Source organism: Stegostoma tigrinum, chromosome 17, assembly GCF_030684315.1.
Source record: "Stegostoma tigrinum isolate sSteTig4 chromosome 17, sSteTig4.hap1, whole genome shotgun sequence".
In the NCBI taxonomy this organism is placed as follows: domain Eukaryota; kingdom Metazoa; phylum Chordata; class Chondrichthyes; order Orectolobiformes; family Stegostomatidae; genus Stegostoma; species Stegostoma tigrinum.
This window is the reverse complement of record NC_081370.1, coordinates 26,608,578-26,623,853: the sequence shown is the minus strand read 5'-3', so window position 1 is coordinate 26,623,853 and position 15,276 is coordinate 26,608,578. Positions and strand designations below refer to the sequence as shown.

Sequence of the window (15,276 nt, the reverse complement as noted above, 5' to 3'; positions counted from 1 at the left end):
AAACCAACATTTTATGATTCAAGCACAAGGACACCCAGTTCCTTCTTTGAGCACCACGTTGTAATTCTGCACCATTTAAATAACTGTCCATTTAGTGTTTACTCTTACTAAGTTAGATGATCTCACTTTTACCAACATTGTACTCCATCTGCCAGACCCTCGCCCGCTCATGTAATCTATCTACATCCCTCTACAGACTTAGTGTCCTCTGCACACTTTGCTCTACCATTCATCCAATTGTTTCCTGTGAATAGTGACACATTACACTTGGTCCCCAGCTTCAAACCATCTATGTAAATCATAAACAACTGTGATCCCAACACTGATCCCTCAGGCACACCACTAGCCACTAATTGCCAAACAGTAAAACACCCATTTCTCCCTATTCTTTGCTTTCTGTTAGGTCACCAATCCTCTATCCATGTTAACACATTAATAGTAACATGGTGCACTTATACAGCAGCCTTTTGTGTAGCACCTTGAAGGAGGTCTTCTGGAGATCCAGATACACCATATCAATCAGTTATCCATTGTCCACCATTCTCATAATGTCCTCAAAAAGTTCCAATAAATTAGTTTAACATGACCTACCTTTCATGAACCTATGCTACATCTGCTCAATGGGACAATTTCTATCCGGATGTCTTGCCATTTATTCCTTGATTACAGGTTCAAGCTTTTTGCCCACTGTAGAAGTTAAGCTAAAAGGCCTATAGTTACCCAGCTTTGGTCTACCTTTTAAAAAACCTTTTTTCCAACCTGCTGAAACTACCCCAGAGTCCAGCAAATTCTGGTAAATTACCAACAGCGCATTTTTTATTTGCCCCACCATCTCTTTTAAAAACCTGAGATGCATTCCATCAGGGCCCAGAGACTTGTCTACCGATAGACCCAATAGCTTGCCCAGCATAATTTCTCCATCGTATTATTCTTTCTACTGCAAAGCATCCCAAACTCTATGTCAGCATAATGTCATTTCGAAGCGTGAAACCTTTTGCAACCCCTTAGCAAGAAGTGGAGTAGCAGGAGGACGATGGTTGGCCATTGTGATGTGACATCTCATACTCCCAAATTTTCAACTGCAACCTCAGTTGGGGCACTAGCTCTCACTACATGGTGTCCATGTACACAGATCCTTGAAAGTTGCCACCCAGGTTGACAGGGCTGGTAAGAAGGCATACAGTGTTTTAGCTTTTATTAATAGAGGGATCGAGTTCCGGAACCAAGAGGTTATGGTGAAGCTGTACAAAACTCTGGTGCGGCCGCACTTGGAGTATTGTGTACAGTTCTGGTCACCGCATTATAAGAAGGATGTGAAAGCTTTGGAAAGGGTGCAGGAGATTTACTAGGATGTTGCCTCGTATGGAGGGAAGGTCTTACGACGAAAGGCTGAGGGACTTGAGGCAGTTTTCATTAGAGAGAAGAAGGTTGAGAGGTGACTTAATTGAAACGTATAAAATAATCAGAGGGTTAGATAGGGCAGATAGGGAGAGCCTTTTTCCTAGGATGGTGACGGTGAGCACGAGGGGGCATAGCTTTAAATTGAGGGGTGAAAGATATAGGACAGATTTCAGAGGTAGTTTCTTTACTCAGTAGTAAGAGAATGGAACACTTTGCCTGCAACGGTAGTAGATTCGCCAACTTTAGGTACATTTAAGTCATCATTGGACAAGCATATGGACGGACATGGAATAGTGTAGGTTAGATGGGCTTGAGATCGGTATGACAGGTCGGCACAACATCGAGGGCCGAAGGGCCTGTACTGTGCTGTAACGTTCTATGTTCTATGTACATAAAGCCCTCAATCTGTAGTGCACATCAACAGTTACTCTACTGATCTTTAATTTCAACCAAATATATTGTATGTCTTTAGCCATTCAATTATATAACCAATTCCTGGTGCTAAAACAGTTTATATGAAAAATAATTTCACGTCTCTTTTATTCTCTTGCTGTCTTTCCAGACTACCTTTTAACTAAGAACATTAAGTTCCCAATCTTCGCAATTGTTTGCGCCAAGTCTCTGCTACTGCCGCCGTATCATAGCTGTGTTTGGCAACTTGTCTGCAACTCAGCTACTTAAAATATAAGCTGTATCAGCACATCTTCCAAATCCTTTATTAAAAAGGTCCAGCCTCACCAGCACCTTGTATTATTGCAGCATAACCTTCCTGCTCCTAAATTCAATCCCCTGAGCAAGGAACGCCAACATTCCATTTGTCTTCCTGATTATCCTGTTGCACCTGTCAACCAACTTTCAGCAATTCAGATACAAGCACTCCTAAGTCCCACTGCACAACAGCATGCTGCTGTCTTTCACCATTTAAATAATAATCTAATCTACTATTTTTAGTTCCAAAGTGGATGACCTCACATTTAGCAACATTGTATTCCATCTGCCAGACACTTTCCCAATCACTTAGCCTATCTAAATCTCTCTGCAAACTCTCTACATCCTCTGCACCATTTGTCTTTCCACTCAATTTAGTGTCATCAGCAACCTTAGGTATGTTACACTCGGTCTCCTCTTCCAAATCATCTATACATATCATGAACAGCTGCAAGCCCAACACCAAATCCTGCGGCACTCCGCTCACCACTGATCTGCAACCGGAGAAACACCCATTTATCCCAACTCTCTGCCTTCTATTGGTTAACCACTCCTCTATCCATGCTAATACACTCCCCGCAACTCCAGGCATTCTTATCTTATTGATCAGTCTTTTATGCGGTACCTTATCAAATGCCTTCTGGAAATCCCCAGTACACACCATCCACCAGTTCCGCTCTATCCACCATGATTGTTATATCATTAAAGAACTACAGAAAGTCTGTCAAACCCAACCTTCCCTTCCTGAATCCACGTTGTGTCTACCTGATGGAATCCTTTCCATCTAGATATCTCGCTATTTCTTCATTAATGATAGTCTCAAGCATTTTGCTAACTACAGACATTAAGCCAAATGACTTGCTGTTACCCGCCTTTTGCCTACATGCTTTTTTAACAGTGGCGTGACATTTGCTGTCTTCCAGTCCGCTGGGACCTGCCCAGAGTCCAGTGAATTTTGGTAAATTAACACAAATGCATCTACTATACCTCTGCCATTTCTTTCAGCACCCTGGGATGCATTCCATCAGGGCCAGGGGATTTATCTACCTTTACACTCTCTAGTTCGGTCAGGACTACCCTTTAGTGATAACAATTGAATTGAGGTTCTCACCTCCCATTGTATCCCTAACATTATTCTTTAGCATGTTAGACTGACACAAAATAGTCATTCAAGGCCTCAGCCATTTCAGCACTGCCCAATAATAGTTCCTTTTTGTCATCCGCCAAGGGACCGACATTCACTTCAGCCACCCTTTTCTGTTTCATATATTTATAAAAATTTTTCATATGTTTTTATATTCTGTGCTAGTTTGCATTGATAATCTATCTTTCTTTTCTTTATTGCTTACCTCACGGTTTTTTGTTGGCTTTTTAAAGTTTTCCCAATCTTCCTGTTACCCAGTACTCTTGGCGACTTTGTAAGCCTGAGCTTCTAATTGGATGCCTTCCTTTACTTCCTTAGTTACCCATGGCTGGCTCTTCCTACCCTTGCTATCCTTGTTTTTGATTGGAATATACTTTTTGAGCACTATGAAAAACCTCTTTACAAGTCTTCCACTGCTCCTCAACTGTTCCACCATACAGCTTGAGTTCCACAGTGATAATGGGAAGTGCAGATGCTGGAGAATCCAAGATAACAAAGTGTGGAGCTGGATGAACACAGCAGGCCAAGCAGCATCTCAGGAGCACAAAAGCTGACATTTCGGGCCTAGACCCTTCATCAGTGAAGCTCTCTGATGAAGGGTCTAGGCCCGAAACGTCAGCTTTTGTGCTCCTGAGATGCTGCTTGGCCTGCTGTGTTCATCCAGCTCCACACTTTGTTAGCTTGTGTTCCCCATCTACCTTAGCCAATTCCTTCCTCATCCCATTTTAGTCTCTCTTGTTTAAGCATAAAACCCTGGTTTTACATGATACTATTTTCACCCTCCATTTTATCTGAAATTCAATTGTACTATGATCACTCTTTCCGAAAGGATCCATAGCTACAAGATCATTAATTTTACCTGTCTCATTGCACGGGGCTAGGTTTAAGATTGAAAGTTTCCTTGTAGGTTCAGTAACATGCTGCTCCAGGAAGTTATCATGGATGAGTTATATGAACTCCTCTTCAACACTGCCTGTACCAACTTAATTCACCCAACGTGCAACTAAAGTTCCCCATGATTACTGTCATTCCATTCTTACATGCATCGGATATTTCTTGATTTATCACCTGTGTCATTGTAGCAATATTACTGTGTGGCCTATAGGCTTCTGCCATTAATGACGTCTTCCCCTTACTATTCCTAATCTCCACCCAGGTGGATTCAATATTTTGCTCCTTAGATCCTAAATCAACTCTCACCATCACATGGATCTCATCCTTAATCAAGAGCATGACCCCACCTCGATTGCCTTCCTGCCTATCCTTCCGAATTACCTGAAATCCTGGAAGATTTAGTTCCCAGTTATCACTACCCTGCAACCACGTTTCTGTAATGGCAAACAAATAAATGTCCTTATACTCATTATCCCTTTATAATCTAGTAATCTTGTCTTTTCCATTTAATTCTACCCTCCAATTTTACTTTTCTCTTTTCTAATCTTTCCTCTGGTCTCTGCATTGCTTTCTTCTGTCTTACTGCATGAAGTCCCATCCTTCTGTCATCTTAGTCGGTCCTTCTCAGTCTCCCTGCTCATTGCATCCACATTTACAACAGCTGCTGCATCTGACATCACACTCTTGTTCCCATCCCCCCCTACTAACCAGAGTTTAAAACCTTCTCAATAGCTCGAGCAAACTTGTCTGCAGGATACTGGTCCCTCTCGAGTTCAGGTGTAACCTGTCTCTTTTGTACAGGTCATATCTTCCCCAGAAGGGATCCCAATTGTTCACAAATTTGAAACCCTGCCTCTTGCACCAACTCTTCAGCCACACATTCATCTGCCATATCTTCCTATTCTTGCCCTCAGTAGCATGTGGCACAGGCACCAATCCAGATATTACTACCCTTGAGGTCCTGCTCATTAGCTTCCTTTCTGGCTCCCTATATCCACTTTTCAGGACCTCATCTAGTTTCCTAGCTATGACATTGGTACCGATGTGTACCACAGCTTCTGGACGCCCATCCTCCCTCTTAAGAATGCCACAGGCTTGATCCGAGACGTCCTTGATCCTGACACCCACGAGGCAACACCCCATCTGGGAGTCTCATTCTCATCCACAGAATTTCCTGTCTGTTCCCCGAACCAATGAATCCCGTATCACTATCACTGTTCTTTTCTCCCTCCTTCCCTTCTGAGCCAGACTCAGTGCCAGAGACCCAGCCACTGTGGCTTTCCAATGGTAGGTGGACCCAACAGTATCCAAAACGGTATCCTTACTGTTGAGGTGAATGGCCACTGGGGATCCTTGCACTGACTGCCTATTCCATTTCTCTCTCCTGACAGTCACCCAGCTACATTTATCCTCTAACTCAGGTGTGACAACCTCCCTACAACTCCAGTCTATCAACCCCTCTGCCTGCTGAATGATCCAGAGTTCATCCAGCTCCAGTTCCCAACACAGTCTGTGTGGAGCTGAAGCTGGGTGCACTTGTCACAGGTGAAGTCAGCAGGGACACTGGTAGTGACCCTGACCTCCCACATCCTGCAAGAGGAGCATACAACCGCCCTAGCCTCCACCCCTACTGCTGAAATGGCTAGAAACAATGGAAATGGAGAAGAAACCTTAGCTGATCCTCACCTCTGCCTCCTGAGAAAAAGAACCTCAATGATAGTAATCTCTGGATTACTTCTAGTACCAGGTGCTAGTGAAATTAAGAGATTAGTCCAAATGAATGTGTGCTGTGGAGATGTTGCAGGAGTGAGTGCTTTAGATTTCTGAGACATTGGAACCGTTTTTTGGGGCAGTGGGACTTATACAAAGGTGGACAGCTTGCACCCATGTTGGAATGAGACCAGTATCCTTTGTGGAAATGTTCGCCAGTGCTGTTGTGGGGACAGTTTAAACTAACTTGGTAAGTGTATGGGATCCAGAGAAATGGTTGAGCAGGACTAGATGCACAGCCAGAATTACAAGAGACAGCAAGTGAGTCAAGGCAGCATAGGAAATTCAGGTCAGTTAAGGCACAACGGTGTGAGGGAGAATTGGATGGTACGTATTTAAATGCAAGGAGTCTGACAAACAAAGGGCATGTGTTAAGGGCACGAATTAACATATTGAAGTGTGGTATAATCGCTGTCACTGAAATGTGGTTGAATGGCACACAGGATTAGCAAGTCAACATTCCAGGATACAAGTACTTCAGACAAGACAGGGAAAGAGGTAAAAGAAGAGGAGAAGTCAGACGGTCAATCAAGGAATCAATTACAGCAGTGAGAAGGGATGCTATTTTAGAAACAACAGTGTGGAGCTGGATGAACACAGCTGACCAGGCAGTATCAGAGGAGCAGGAAATTTGATGTTTCGTTTCAGGTCAGGGCTCTTGATCAGAAATGTGAAGGCAGAAGAGAGCTGGGAAATAAACAGGGAGGAGGGGTGGGACTGGGGAAGGTAGGTGGGGTGATGCGAGGTGGATGCAAGTAGGGAGTGGTGGGGTTTGGTCGGCGGCAAGAGTAGGACGGACAAGTGGGAAAGAAGATGGACAGGTTGCGTCAGGTCAAGGAGGTGGGGTTGAGAGGGAGCTTTGGACATGAGACGAGGCCGGGGGTGGGGAAATTTTAAATGAATTTTTACGTGAATTCCATGTTAAGACCATCGGGCTGTGGGCTTCTGAGGTAGAATATGAGGTGTTGCTCCTCCAGCATCATAATGATGCCCCATGCAAACAGAATTCATGACTGCAATTATTCCCCAAAACGCTAAAATTAATATGCAATATCTTCACTTCAGTTGTACAGATAATTAGGAGATTTAGTGATTGGTTAGCTTGTACAGCTTCTCCCCAAGAGTCTTAAATATCAGTTATTCCTTGTGCACACACTGTTCAATCATTGCCTATGGTGCCTCAGACAACTGATCTGCTCCTTTTAATAAAATGTGAGGCTGGATGAACACAGCAGGCCAACCAGCATCTCAGGAGCACAAAAGCTGACGTTTCGGGCCTAGACCCTTCATCAGAGAGGGGGATGGGGGGAGGGAACTGGAATAAATAGGGAGAGAGGGGGAGGCGGACCGAAGATGGAGAGTAAAGAAGATAGGTGGAGAGAGTGTAGGTGGGGAGGTAGGGAGGGGATAGGTCAGTCCAGGGAAGACGGACAGGTCAAGGAGGTGGGATGAGGTTAGTAGGTAGCGGGGGGTGCGGCTTGGGGTGGGAGGAAGGGATGGGTGAGAGGAAGAACCGGTAAGGGAGGCAGAGACAGGTTGGACTGGTTTTGGGATGCAGTGGGTGGGGGGGGAAGAGCTGGGCTGGTTGTGTGGTGCAGTGGGGGGAGGGGATGAACTGGGCTGGTTTAGGGATGCAGTAGGGGAAGGGGAGATTTTGAAACTGGTGAAGTCCACATTGATACCATATGGCTGCAGGGTTCCCAGGCGGAATATGAGTTGCTGTTCCTGCAACCTTCGGGTGGCATCATTGTGGCAGTGCAGGAGGCCCATGATGGACATGTCATCAAGAGAATGGGAGGGGGAGTGGAAATGGTTTGCGACTGGGAGGTGCTCCAGTCGCAAACCATTTCCACTCCCCCTCCCATTCTCTTGATGACATGTCCATCATGGGCCTCCTGCACTGCCACAATGATGCCACCCGAAGGTTGCAGGAACAGCAACTCATATTCCGCCTGGGAACCCTGCAGCCATATGGTATCAATGTGGACTTCACCAGTTTCAAAATCTCCCCTTCCCCTACTGCATCCCTAAACCAGCCCAGTTCATCCCCTCCCCCCACTGCACCACACAACCAGCCCAGCTCTTCCCCCCCATCCACTGCATCCCAAAACCAGTCCAACCTGTCTCTGCCTCCCTAACCGGTTCTTCCTCTCACCCATCCCTTCCTCCCACCCCAAGCCGCACCCCCAGCTACCTACTAACCTCATCCCACCTCCTTGACCTGTCCGTCTTCCCTGGGCTGACCTATCCCCTCCCTACCTCCCCACCTACACTCTCTCCACCTATCTTCTTTACTCTCCATCTTCGGTCGGCCTCCCCCTCTCTCCCTATTTATTCCAGTTCCCTCCCCCCATCCCCCTCTCTGATGAAGGGTCTAGGCCCGAAATGTCAGCTTTTGTGCTCCTGAGATGCTGCTTGGCCTGCTGTGTTCATCCAGCCTCACATTTTATTATCTTGGAATCTCCAGCATCTGCAGTTCCCATTATCTCTGATCTGCTCCTTTTGCTCTTTTTCCTAGGTCTCCCACAATAATCGCCAACAGCGGAATGGAGGGGTTTTTTTATTTATTCATTTGTGGAACATGAGCATCACTGACTGGCCAGATTTTATTGCCTGTCCCTACGTGCCCTTGAGAAGGTAGTGGTGAGCCCAAATGCTGTAGGTGACCCACAATGCCCTTAGGGAGGGAATTCCAGGATTTCGACCCAATGTCAGCAAAAAAATGGCAATACATTTCCAGGACAGGATAGTGAGTGGCTTGGAGGGGAATTTGAAGGTGGTGGTGTTCCCATATGTCTGCTGTCCTTGTCCTTCTAGATGAAAGCGGTCATGGGTTTGGAAGATGCTGTCCAAGAAACTTCGGTGAATTTCTGCAAAAGTATCTTGAAAATAGTTCACACTGCTGTTGCTGACTGTCAGTGGTGGAGGGAGTGACCGTTTGTGGGTGTAGTGCCAATCAAGTAGGTTGTTTGATGGTGTCAAGCTTCTTAAGTGTTGTTGGGGCTGCACTCATCCAAGCAAGTGGGGAGTATTCTATCACACTCCTGACTTCTGCCTTGTAGATGTTGGACAGGCTTTGGGAGGTCAGGAGATAAGTTACTCGCCACAGTATTCCTTGCCTCTGACCTGCTCTTGTAGCCACTGTGTTTATATGGTGAGTCCTGTTGAGTTTCTGGTCAATGACAACCCCAAGAATCTTGATAGTGGGGGATTCAATGATGGTAGCACCAATGAATGTCAAGATTTTTTCTTACTCGTGATGGTCATAGGCTGGCATTTGTGTGGCACGAATCTTATTTGCCATTTGTCAGCCCAAGCCTGGACACTGTCCAGATCTTGCTGCATTTGAGCAGATCGGCCATTGCAACAGTGTCGCCTTTCTAACACAGACACACGAGTCTTGAAATCCATTGACTTCAGTCATTGAAATCACTCACTGAAACAAAATTTTTAGCGTTTTGCAGGGAATATTGGGAAAGTCAGTATTTCGGCTGAGGTGGTTAGAACTACAGGAATCACAATCTTTGAATGAGAGGTTGGCCACTTGGGACAGAGTTAAGGAGTGAATTCTTCACTGAGAGGATTCTTCACTGGGAGGAATATGAAGCTTCACCGCAGAGCTGCAGATGTTCGGTCATAAAGTATATTCAAAGCAGAAATGGAGACAGAAATTGAAAAGCAGAACCTCCAAGGTAATGGCCCCTGGAGTACAACCTGAGCCACAAACAAACCGGCAACAGGATGTGTACAGTCAAGGAATTAAATACGTGGCTCTAAAGATTGGTGCAGGCGGAGTGGCTAACAGTTCATGGGGCACTGGCATCAGCACTGGGATACAAGGGAGCTGTTCTGATGAAGTCTGCTTCACTTGAATACTGCTGATACCAGTGCCCTGGAATATCAAATAACTCAGCTTGTAGAGGGCTTTAAGCTACTGCTACAGGGGAGGGACATGGTGGTGGAATGGGGAAAGGGAAATGGAGATGAACAAAGCAAGACGACTTGACAACATTACCGGGCAGCTGTTTGAATAAAAAATACCCAGGGTGGGACAAGAAATTATTTTGGATCAGAAGTACACAAAGGTCGGAGGTGTCGTTGACAGTGTAGAGGGCTGTTGTAGGCTGCAGCGGGACATTGACAGGATGCAGAGATGGGCTGAGAGGTGGCAGATGGAGTTCAACCTGGATAAATGCGAGGTGATGCATTTTGGAAGGTCGAATTTGAAAGCTGAGTACAGGATTAAGGATAGGATTCTTGGCAGCGTGGAGGAACAGAGGGATCTTGGTGTGCAGATACATAGATCCCTTAAAATGGCCACCCAAGTGGACAGGGTTGTTAAGAAAGCATATGGTGTTTTGGCTTTCATTAACAGGGGGATTGAGTTTAAGAGTCGTGAGATCTTGTTGCAGCTCTATAAAACTTTGGTTAGACCGCACTTGGAATACTGCGTCCAGTTCTGGTCGCCGTATTCTCGGAAAGATGTGGATGCTTTGGAGAGGGTTCAGAGGAGGTTTACCCCAGGATGCTGCCTGGACTGGAGGGCTTATCTTATGAAGAGAGGTTGACTGAGCTCGGTCTCTTTTCATTGGAGAAAAGGAGGAGGAGAGGGGACCTAATTGAGGTATACAAGATAATGAGAGGCATAGATAGAGTTGATAGCCAGAGACTATTTCCCAGGGCAGAAATGGCTAGCACGAGGGGTCATAGTTTTAAGCTGGTTGGTGGAAAGTATAGAGGGGATGTCAGAGGCAGGTTCTTTACGCAGAGAGTTGTGAGAGCATGGAATGTGTTGCCAGCAGCAGTTGTGGAAGCAAGGTCATTGGGGTCATTTAAGAGACTGCTGGACATGTATATGGTCACAGAAATTTGAGGGTGCATACATGAGGATCAATGGTCAGCACAACATTGTGGGCTGAAGGGCCTGTTCTGTGCTGTACTGTCCTATGTTCTATGTTCTATGTTCTAAATAAACGGATGGAGCTAAGAAATAAAAAAGGGAAGATGGCATTAGTAGACATGGTCTATTTGGTCCCCAGAAAGGGGATGCTCAGTAATACAGAGAAGAAACCAGGAGACAATAAAAGGCATCTAACAGAGTTGCATACTGACCATAGCTGACTCTAATCTACATGTGGATTGGGAAAAATCAGAACCGACAGAGGTAGCTACAAAGCAGAATTTATAGCGTGTTTGGGTTGGTTTCCTTTAACAAAAAGTTGTGTTTTTAACCAAATATCAAGTTATTTTGCATCTGTTATACAGAGGCAGATTTAATCAACACTATCAGAGTAAAAGAGTGCCTCAAAAACAGGGACCATAAAATGTTAAAAATTCACAGTTTGAAAGTGAAAAACTTGGATCAGAAATAAATATGCTCAACTTAATATGGGTAATTACAAGGGAATGCAGACAGAGCTAGCTAGAGTGGATCAGATAGGAGTTTCACTGCAAAGATAGTTGAGGAAAACAGCAGACATTTCAGAAAATACTTCATTGCTGACAGCTAAAGATATATCCCAGTGAGAATGGAGGATTCTGGGAAGGGAATAAACCCATCATCCACCAAGGGAGTTCGGATCGCATCAAATCGAAAGAAAAAACACGTATGTGGTAAAGATCAGTGGTAAGCAAGAGAACTGGGAAAACCAAATGATGATCATAAAAAATAAAAGACGGAAAAGATAACAAGGTGTAGAGCTGGATGAACACAGCAGCCCAAGCAGCATCAAAATCTTCCCTCCCCCATCGCATCCAAAACCAGTCCAGCTCGCCCTCGCCTCTCTAACCTGTCCTTCCTCCCACCTCAAGCCCCATCCCCATCTACTGCCTACTAACCTCATCCCACCCCCACCGACCTGTCCATCCTCCCTGGACTGACCTATCCACTCCCTACCTCCCCACCTACACTCACCTTGATTGGCTCCATCCCCACCTCTTTGACTGGTCTATCTCCTCTCCACGTATCTTCTCCTCTATCTATCTTCTATTCGCCTCCCCCTCTTTCCCTATTTATTTCAGAACTCCCTTCCCCTCCCCCGTTTCTGGAGGGGGGTCTAGGCCCAAAACATCAGCTTTCCTGCTCGGCCTGCTATGCTCATTTAGCTCTACACCTTGTTATCTCAGATTCTCCAGCATCTGCAGTTCCCACTATCTCAACCGGAAAAGATAGTAAGCTTACGGGTAACACCGAGATAGACAGCGAGAGCTTCTTTAAATACACAAAGAAGAGGAGAGAGGCCAAAATGAACCCAAACCTTTGAGAATGAGGCTTGGGAGCTAACAATGGGGAACCTGGAAATGGAAGAAGAGTTGAATAAATACTTTGCATCAGTCTTCACAGTGGAAGACACTGATCACACTCTAATATTACGAAATAATCAAGCAGCAAAAGGAGTGGAAATGAATATAATAATTAAAATGGGAAACTAAATGGGTTTGCAACCAATAAATACCTGGATCTGGTGGGATGCATCCTAAGATATGAAAGGAAGTAGCTACAGAGATAATTGATGGACTGCGGAGCAGCCTTTCAAAAATCCTTAGATTCTGGAAAAATCTCGGCGGATTGGGAAACTGCCAATTGTAGGCCAGTTAGCTTAACATCTTTTACTGGGAAAATGTTTCATAGTCCGTTATAACCGCAGAGGATTTGGAAACACAAGTGATGATCAGAGTCAGTTCAGCTTCTTGCAGGGGAAATCAGACCTGGCAAATTTATTAGAATTCCTTGAGGAACTAACAGGATAGATAAAGGGGGAGCAGCGGTTGTAATATGTTTAGATTTTCAGTAACAAGATGCAGAAACTATGGTGTTGGAAGCAGTATATCAACATGGATAGAGGATTGGCTAACTAATAGAAGACAGACAGAGTTGGGACAGGGAGTTGAAATTTTCAGGATGGTAACCCATAATTAGTGGACTGTCACCCAGGTCAGCACAGGAGCCATAAATGATTTACAATATGTTAATGATTTAAATGAGGTAAGTATATGTTCTATTGTTAAGTTTGCAAGTGGCACAAAAATACATGGGAAGGCAAGTGATGAAGATAACAGAGTATATGCAAGGGTATTGACAGTCAAGCAAGCATTCAACAAGTTGGCAGATAAAACATAACATGGCAGAAATGTACGGTTATGCATTATGGCAGGAAGAATCGGGAGCTAAATATTCTTTAAAATGGGGAAAGAATGTGGAAAACTACCTTAAAGAAGATTTGACAATCCTCATGCATATATCTCAAAAAGCAAACATCCAATTTCAATGGGTAATAAAGAAGGTAGTTGGAATGCTGGCCTCTATTTCAAAGGTAATGCATTAGAAAAATAGGGAAATTTTGCTAAATCTACATACAAGGCACCAGTTAGACCACACTGAAATACTGTGATCAGTTTTGGGCCCTTGGGCTAGGTAAAGATACACTGGATTTGGACACAGTCCAGGTACGGCTCACTAGCTACATTCTGGATATGGAGGGGCTATCTTATGAAGATAGGTTGAAATGGTAAGTCTGTACTCACTGGTGTTCAGAAGAATGAGAGGTGACCACTTTAAAACATTCAAAATTCTTAGGGACTTGACAGGGTAAATTGGAAATGTTATTCGGATAGTAGGAACTGCCGATGCTGCAGAATCTGAGATAACACGGTGAGAAGCTGGATGAACACAGCAGGCCAAACAGCAGAGGAGCAGGAAAGTTGATGTTTCGGATGCTGCATGTCCAGCTGTATTCATCCAGCTTCACACTGTTATCTCTGAAAATGTTATTTGCCTGGTTTGAGAGTCTGGGAGCAGAGAGCATAATCTCAGAATAAGCTTTTTGAAGGCAGTGGAGGAATCTCTTCTGAAGTCAAGGCTTATTATATCAACCATGATTTCACTGCATAGTCGAACAGAATCTGAACACATTGAACAGCTTGTATCTGCTCCTATGCTTCATGGTCGTATGGATAGATTATTTGGATAATTAAGGAAATTGAAGCTTACACGGATAGCACTGGAAGATGTAGTTCAGGTAGACCAGCCATAAACATCCTAAATGACGACAGTATCCTCCTGCTTCTATTTCTTTTATTCTTAAAACTACTAAGCAAAGCTGATAGAATTATAAAAATGAAACACAGAAACATTTCAGAGTTTGGATAGTTGATTTGATAGAATCTCAGATTGAGTGTCATACAAAAGTCATACATTACGTCAACGTCCGTCACTTATCTGAATATGCATCATCCTAACTGCCTCCAGCATAAATAATGACAGGAATCCTAGGATCTGGCAGTCACCAGTCACTGAACTGGTGAGCTGAGTGACAAGAATAGCTTTCAATAGTTTAGGTGGGGCTACAAAATGGAGCAAATGTCTGACAAAATTTAGGACCAACATGAATAAAGGGATAATTTGTCATATTACATTCAGTATGTGTACTGCACAATAATAGTGCATACTGAAGTAATGTGGTTCAAGTTTCCAAAACCTTCAAGTCCAGAAAGCAACTAAAAAGATTGCCGTAAGCAAAGGAATAGATTATTAATTCTGAAATTTGAATTATCACAGAAGCAGCAGAATTTCTCTTACCTGTGACCCTCCAGCAACTGGCACCAAACATGTAAAAAGGTTGGCAATCACATTTTCCAAGTTCACATTCAGGCTGTCGATGTACACTGTGTAAATGAGGCCAAGGCAAGCCTAAATAAAAAGCTAGCAGTTAATAATTAAGTACTTTGTTTCAAAAATCTTCTCTAAAAGCCATACAAAACACAATGAAATTTGAACTTGACTTAAACACTTAATCCTGTCCTTAGCAGAAACTTGTCTAGTTTTAGTTTTTAACAATATATATGGCTGCTCATCTTGTATATATTCAAGTCTGAAACAAAAAAAACAGAAATTACTGAAAAAACACTGGCAGCATCTGTGGAGGGAAACAGTTAACATTTTGAGTCCAGTAACCCTTCTTCAGATTGGTACTCAACGTATAGATAACCCAGCATTCTATTTTCTTGATGCTTATTCCACTATTGTGGCAGACTTGACAGTCATCATATGCAAACACTTAGATCTCCAACAAATTTTTGAAACTGTAACAACATTAAGTGAAGTTGGTACACTTGGCACTTAAAGATGTTTTTGCCTCTTTGACAGTCTCAAAAGAAATCTCAGTGAAAGAGACAGGTTATGGTATATGGAAGATTAGTTTTCATCAAAGATGTAGAATCAGATCTCAGACTTGTTTTTTTTAAAAAAATCGATTAACAGGTGAGAAATAGAGAAAATTGATCTTTTTTCTTTCAGAATGCTGTAGATAGTTTGATTCAGAATGTCTCTCGTTTTAGACTGTTATAGATTGCCTTAGTTG

At 43.8% G+C, this 15,276-nt stretch overlaps 1 protein-coding gene across 5 annotated transcripts in view; it reads right to left on the bottom strand.

Annotated features, from left to right (window-relative positions):
- sbf2 (SET binding factor 2) overlaps window positions 1-15,276 on the bottom strand; it is a 609,277-nt gene that overhangs the window by 310,569 nt on the left and 283,432 nt on the right. For all 5 annotated transcript variants that reach the window (XR_009446846.1, XR_009446845.1, XR_009446847.1 and 2 more), the window contains exon 5: window positions 14,496-14,606. Coding sequence is in view for 2 of the 5 variants with exons in the window: in XM_059652034.1 (XP_059508017.1) it covers window positions 14,496-14,606 (111 nt within the window). In the remaining 3 variants the exon portion in view is untranslated. The remainder of the gene's footprint in view (window positions 1-14,495; window positions 14,607-15,276) is intronic.